Source organism: Chlorocebus sabaeus, chromosome 23, assembly GCF_047675955.1.
Source record: "Chlorocebus sabaeus isolate Y175 chromosome 23, mChlSab1.0.hap1, whole genome shotgun sequence".
In the NCBI taxonomy this organism is placed as follows: domain Eukaryota; kingdom Metazoa; phylum Chordata; class Mammalia; order Primates; family Cercopithecidae; genus Chlorocebus; species Chlorocebus sabaeus.
In genome coordinates this window covers 41,485,406-41,492,845 of record NC_132926.1, presented here as the reverse complement: position 1 = coordinate 41,492,845, position 7,440 = coordinate 41,485,406, and the positions used below count along the sequence as shown (strand labels likewise).

Here is a 7,440-nt window from a genome sequence, read left to right as displayed (position 1 = left end):
AACACAAGACTCCAAGCTTATTGGAGGGCCATCTTGCCTTACGGCTCCAAGCCGCCTTTTACGGCATTTTTCAGCTCGCCATTCACTTCGCTGTGAAGATGGCGTCGGGCAGCGGGGTAGGTGTTGTGTCTGAAGAGGAGGTTTTGCGGGGTGGGGAATGGTTTTTCAGACCTGAATAGAGACAAACTCCTGCACCCGACCGGCTTGTCGATATCTCCTCGAGATCCCAGGGTCCAGGTTCAAGAACTCCCCAGTATAGGCCTTGGCAAAGGGTCAGTGGAATCATGGAGGTTTCTCGGGTTGGGGGTCCTGAGGCTACCCCAGCCTTCTCATGCAGTCCAAAGAGGCTTCGCTTTCAAAAGGTCCTGTAGCTGCCTGGACCGCGAGGGCGCGGTTCCCTGCTTCTTTAGGGGTCCGGACACGGCGACGGATCTTGACGCTTTTTCCCCTCCACAGACAAAAAACTTGGACTTTCGCCGAAAGTGGGACAAAGATGAATATGAGAAACTCGCCGAGAAGAGGCTCACGGAAGAGAGAGAAAAGAAAGATGGTGGGTGCTAACTACATCAAGGGCTAAGGGTATCACAGAGGCGATGCGATGATGGAGAGCGGGTGGGAGTTGAAGTGCGCTGCCTTCCCACGCGGTTAAGCTCTGGCAGAGTGTTGCTTCTCTCGGCCTAGGTTTCTACATTTACAAAATGAGAGCGAGGAGGTGGGCTGAAGTAAGTAGTTTTGAGATGCTCTTCAGCTCTATTTTACTCCGCTTCCTTGCCCACCCTTTGCTTGGCTCGTTTAATGCTTTCCTGAAGTACAGAGAAGATAACGGAATCCTTTGTAGTGACAGAGAAGTGTGGAGTATTTTGCTACTGTGCATTACCGCTATCAGTGACTCCCCTCTTTCCCTTGAAATTTCTTAAGGGAGAGAACATTCCTGGCCCAATCAAGACCCTCCCATATAGTCTGGGAAAAGCCGGGGTACTTTCCAGGATCTGTGATTGTTTCAGCTAGTGCTTAGCAGTGCTCTTTCTCTGTGCCTTGGACGTCAGGGACTTGGTGCTTCTCTCCTGGTTAAGAGATTGCATAAAGAAATGTCTTGTTTTGTCATCTGTTTCAAACGTGTACATTCTTCTTTCCCTTTACCTCCAGGCCACCTTGCATTCACTAACTCTTTCAGTTTTTATGTAACATGTAAAATAAATAGTGCTTGACATGTAACAGGCATTTCCTAAATGTTGGTCACCTTTTATAAATTTGCCCAGCTCTCAGAAGGTTCCTTTCTGTTATGCCTAGGGTATCTGCCTGAAAGCATTCTTGAATATCCTTGCTTCTGTTTTGAAAAAGTTGCTTCTGGCCGGGCGCGGTGGCTCAAGCCTGTAATCCCAGCACTTTGGGAGGCCGAGACGGGCGGATCACGAGGTCAGGAGATCAAGACCATCCTGGCTAACCCGGTGAAACCCCGTCTCTACTAAAAAATACAAAAATCTAGCCGGGCGAGGTGGCGGGCGCCTGTAGTCCCAGCTACTCGGGAGTCTCGAGGCAGGAGAATGGCGTGAACCCGGGAGGCGGAGCTTGCAGTGAGCTGAGATCCGGCCACTGCACTCCAGCCTGGGCGACAGAGCGAAACTCCGCCTCAAAAAAAAAAAAAAAAAAAAAGTTGCTTCTAGTAACACTTCAGAAATTCTCCCCCACAATTCAGTTAATCAATGAATATAAAACATACTGCTTTTGGATTGGCTGGCTTTGAAGTGGAGAAAAGCTGTAGAGAATTGGGGATTGCTTATGATTTTTTCCTGTGTTGAGATTATCCCCAGCTGCTACTTTAAGTGTCTGTTGCGTCCTTTCTTTCAGGAATCATTTTGAAATGAGAGTAGACCTGAATTTTGGGTTTCATGCATTTTTTTTCCTTTCTGGTTGAGGAGCTATGATATTGAAGGGACTTCCTTCCCCATTATGTTTCAGGAAAACCAGTGCAGCCTGTCAAGCGAGAGCTTTTAAGGCATAGGGACTACAAGGTGGACTTGGAATCCAAGCTTGGGAAGACAATTGTCATTACCAAGACAACCCCTCAATCTGAGATGGGAGGGTAAGTTGCTTATCATTTTTCTCTGCAGCCAAGAATGCATCTATTAAGCCACCGATTTTGGTTTTAGGAACTATTGAGGAAGGTCCTTGGCCCCAGGATTATGTTCTTCTTGCCTGTAATTCCATCTTTATATTTGTTTTTCTGTGTCTCCCAAGGTCTCAATTTGACATGATAGTGTCTCTAGGAGTGGTCACTCAGTGGGCTTCTTCATATTATTAGCATTGGCTGGGCACGGTGGCTCATGCTTGTAATTCCAGCACTTTGGGAGTCCAAAGCAGGAGGATTGCTTAAGCCTAGGAATTCAAGACCAGCCTGGGCAACACAGTGAGACCCTGTCTCAATTAAAAAAACAAAGCAAACAGACAAAAATCATACTAGCCCTGCAACTACTAGTAATAGCACTGCAACTACTACTTAATACATATTTTAATTTTTTTTTTTTGCTGGCTGAGTGCGGTGGCTCACCACGCCTGTAATCCCAGCACTTTGAGAGGTTGAGGCGGGCGGATCACGAGGTCAGGAGATTGAGACCATCCTGGCTAACAAGTGAAACCCCGTCTCTACTAAAAATACAAAAAATTAGTTTGGTTTGGTGGCGGGCGCCTGTAGTCCCAGCTACTCTGGAGGCTGAGGCAGGAGAATGGTGTGAACCCGGGAGGCGGAGCTTACAGTGAGCCGAGATCGCGCCTGAGCCACAGAGCGAAACTCTCTCAAAAAAAAAAAATATATTTTTTTATTGCTTTATACTTGTTATCAATTCTGATTTACTATTAATATTTTAAAAGGGATTATTTGATCTGTCAGAGGAAGAAATGAAGGAAGGTGCTACTGAGGAGATTTCTAGGGGAGAAATTAGGTAGAGCCTAGGAGTTGTTAATGGTGAAGAAGCAGGGTATGAGGTTCCAGACTAGCTGCAAAGGCTGTAGTTGTTATGGATGCCTGATTGTACACCTTCTTCCAAGACTGTAACCTGTAGGAAGAAGGGTCCCACAACAGCTTGTCACCCTTTTGCCCCCCACTGCTTCTCTCTCCAGTTAGGTTTTCTAGCAGGAGAGCAACACAGATAGCAATGAGTGACACTTCTCTGAGCTGCTTAGTAAACCCACTGTTGTCCATTCCTGTCTGTATTAGTTATCTATTGTTATGTAAATTAACAAATTAACCCAAAGCTTAGCAGCATAAACTACACCACTCACAGTTTCTTTGGGTAAGGAATGTGGGAGTGGCTTACCTAGGTGGTTCTGGCTCAGGGTCTCTTCATGAAGCTGCAATCAAGGAGTTGGCAAGGTAGGTCTGCATTCATTTGAATCTTAAGTGGGGCTGGAGGATCTGCTTCGAAGCTCTCTCACATGCCTGTTGTTTGGAAGCCTAAGTTCTTTGCCCCATAGACCTTTCTATAAGACTGCTCACAATAGAGCAACTGGCTTCCCCGGAGCAAGTAACCCAAACAAAGACAGAAGGCATGGTTTTTAAAATAACCTAATTTTGGAAGATACTACTTTTGACATATTCTGTTGGCCACACAGACCAACTCTAGTACAAATTGGGAAGAGACTACACAAAGTAGGAATACCAAGAGGGTGGGGCTCATCCTGAGGCTGTCTTTGAGGATGACTGCTATACTCTCTCGAGAGCCAAGGCTTTATAGAAATGAAGGCTTAACACTTCTAAAAAGAAGTTTACCTAAAAATTTGTGTTTCTTGGTTGAAAATGATAAGATCCTTAAAACCATATTTGACTCAGGTGCTGTTTCTTCCTGTTAGATATTACTGCAATGTCTGTGACTGTGTGGTGAAGGACTCCATCAACTTTCTGGATCACATTAATGGAAAGAAACGTAAGGCTTGGAGGTAGCTTGTGACTAGGGCTGGAATTGGGTTTTGGAGGTGGGGTGGAATGGAAGGGTAGGTTTTTTTTTTTTCTTCCTCTTCTTTTTACTGATCAAAAGATGGCTGGAGTAAGAAAGGTAGTTTCTATTGGGCTCTTTTTTGATGCCCCTATTAGAACTCTCCAGTTGTTTCAGCACAGGCCATCTTTTACTTCATTAATATTTCTGGAGGCAATGCGTAAGAGGCCTCATTCTGGAGGCCATTAGACTTTTAACAGCACCCAAACCATGTGCTGCTCCTGGGCCCAGCTGACCAAGGGAGTTTCTTTTAGCCGTAACTATTTGTGCTATGTGTTTTATGAGAGGTCATATGAGAAGATGTCAGAGAAGTCAGGAAAATACTTTTTGAGGGGCTGAGGATATTTTAATGAGCTTGCCTTCTTCACTGTTGACCCCATCCAGATCAGAGAAACCTGGGCATGTCTATGCGTGTGGAACGTTCCACCCTGGATCAGGTGAAGAAACGTTTTGAGGTCAACAAGAAGAAGATGGAAGAGAAGCAGAAGGATTATGATTTTGAGGAAAGGATGAAGGAGCTCAGAGAAGAGGTAAGCCTCTCCTAGTCTTCCCCTCTGCCCCAGATTTGAGTTTTATGTTATGAATCATGGGAGACCCTGTCCTCATCCCACTCCTACTCCCAGCCCCAGAGTTGTATCTCCTGAGTTCTGTATATTAGCAGAAACATTTGTTGCCTTTGTTTAGGATTCTCATGATCTGAAGGAAATGGCTCTGAAACGACTTTTTTCTCCTGGACTCTGTGGGCCTTATTATTTGTTTATTTTGGCGATACAGATATTTCTCAACTTCTGACAGAGTTACCTACCGATAAACTCATCATCAAGTTAAAAATATCTTAAGTCAAAAATGCATAATACACCTAACCTACCATAGTTTAGTCTAGCCTACCTTAATGTGCTCAGAACACATTAGCCTACAATTGACCCAAATTATCTAACACAAAACCTATTCTATAATAAAGTATTCATCTCATTAATTGATTGCATACTGTACTGAATGTGAAAAACAATGGTTATATGGATACTTGAAGTACAGTTTCAAGTGCATGTCAGTTTTGCACCATTGTAAAACTGAAAAATCTTGTCAGAGCATCGTAAGTTGAGGACTGTCTCATCTGTATTCTTTGATTTAATTTTTTTAAAAGATTTAACTTTTTTTAGAGCAGTTTGGGTTTGCAACAAAATCGAGAAGGAGGTATAAAGATTTCCCACATACCCACTGTCCCCCACAACATGCATAGCCTCCTCCATACTTTTTTTTTTTAACTACAAGAGGAATTAACTAAATGTACCTAGTCCTAAAGAGGCCCATGAAATCAGGCTGACTGGGTCAGAATTCTGTTTCTTCCACTTACTGCCTGTGAATCTTGGGCAAGTTATATAACCTCTTTGTGCCTCAGTATCCCCATATTAGAGATCTTAGTATAATATGTATGAAGTACTCAGAGCAATTTCTGGCATGTACTGCATGCCCCAGAATGTTAGTTGCTATTATATGGTTTTGCTGTCATAACCCTGTCAGGAACTAGAAATGACATGGGGCCAGACGCCGTGGCTCACGCGTGTAATCCCAACACTTTGGGAGGCCAAGGTGGATGGATCACTTGAGACCAGGAGTTCAAGACCAGCCCCAGCAACATGGTGGGACCCTGTCTCTACAAATACAAAAATTAGCTGGGTGCAATGGCACACGCCTATAGTCCCAGCTACTTGGGAGGCTGAGGTGGGAGGATTGCTTGAACCCAGGAGGTGGAGGTTGTGATGAGCCGAGATTGTGCCACTGCACTCCAGCCTAGGCGACAGAACAAGACTCTCTCAAAAAAAAAAAAAAAAAAGAACTAGAGTGCAGGCTTGAGAACTTCTCTCTAGAGGCTAAAACTTCTTTTTGTTATCCTTTATAATTTTTACTCTGGCTTTTACTCTGTCCTTGAGATTTTACTTGTCTTAAGTACTTTCTCCTAAAGATAGAAAGGAGTCTTGAAACTCATGTCTTTTTCAGTAACATTTGGCTGAGGAGTCTAAACTGATTCTGAGTGATTTTTCCCTCCAGGAAGAAAAGGCCAAAGCATACAAGAAGGAGAAACAGAAGGAAAAGAAAAGGAGGGCTGAGGAGGACTTGACATTTGAGGAGGATGATGAGATGGCAGCTGTGATGGGCTTCTCTGGCTTTGGTTCCACCAAGAAGAGTTACTGAGGCTTTCTATGCTTGGCCTAACTTGGGCCTATGCTGGACCTAACTTTGTGTGTGTGTGTGTGTGTAGTCGGAGGTCATTTCTTTTTGGGTGATGGGAAAGTTCTTAAGAGTGTCAATGGGGAGGGAAAGAAGGTGGGGCTCATGGTTTCCCTCTACTTTGGGAGAGGGCACAGATTGCAGAGGTAATGCTGTGGCATATTGCTTCAGCCTCAGTATATTGCTGGAGTCATAGGACCCCTGCCCACCTGAGTTTCCAATAAAGAAAAACCTCCCCTTCTGAGGCTGCTTTCCCAAAACTCCCCCTGCATCTTTATCTCTCCATCTATCCAGCCTCTTGTCTGAGCATCCCACCTTTATCCTGTGTTATGCCTTTGTTTTAATTTTAACTCATGTTCAGCCTGCAACAGAAGCATTCTCTAGGTCCCAGTTTCCAGTTGATTGCATATCCTTGACCAGCCCTTTTTCCCATCCTGCCCTATGGTTCTCTAGCTACCTGTGCATGCATGTGTATTTCTGCCTGGTTCTATGGTGTGTGGATGTGTGTGCATGAATCTGTCACATAGAGGGGGCCTGAGCTGGAATCCTAGAGCATTGCTGCCCTGGGGCCTGATGTTCTTGGCTTCCTCAGAGCATGTAACAGGAAATTAAATGGGATGAGTGTTTGGTGTGGTTTGTGTCTGATGAGTTTTTTAACATTCAGGTGTAGATTGTTTCAGGTTCTCTTGTTTCATTTTCCTGAGGATTTCTGTTTTTGTCTTCCTTGTGAGCAGGCTTTTGTAAGAACCTGTTTGATGCAAAGAAGAAAATGAAAAACAAAACAAAACAAAAAATCCCCAAAACCTTATTATGGGAGCCCTTGGGTCTTAGAAGCTGTTCAACATATATAATAAATGGCATTGACTGGGCCTGTTTTACATTTGGTGGGAACATTCCATAATTTTGCCTGTGAATATTTGTTTTTCCTTCTCATGCTGAGGATTTCCATAGAGTGTTTTATTCTTCCATTTTAAATCTTATTTTTGCCTAGGTTTTTTTTTTTTTTTTTAGCATGAGTTATGTTTTCCTCTGGTAAGGGATCTGTGTCCAGAGGAGCCTGAACCAAAACTATTCCTATCATTTCAGACTCCTTTGATCTTTTGTTTTTGGAACAGTAGAGCTCAGGATTGAACTTAGTGTTTTTCTTTTTCTTTTTTTTTTTTTTTTTTTTTTTGAGAGAGTCTTGCTCTATTGCCCAGTGTGGAGTGCAGTGGCACAGTCT

General features: G+C 43.8%; 1 protein-coding gene across 1 annotated transcript; it reads left to right on the top strand.

Annotated features, from left to right (window-relative positions):
• Positions 1-7,096, top strand: ZMAT2 (zinc finger matrin-type 2). The gene is made up of 6 exons (XM_008014704.3): positions 1-116; positions 457-550; positions 1,960-2,083; positions 3,847-3,920; positions 4,374-4,519; positions 6,039-7,096. Exons 1-6 carry the CDS (start codon positions 99-101, stop codon positions 6,180-6,182), a joined length of 600 nt encoding a protein of 199 aa, XP_008012895.1. The 5' UTR covers positions 1-98; the 3' UTR covers positions 6,183-7,096.
• The last annotated feature ends 344 nt before the right edge of the window (positions 7,097-7,440 follow it).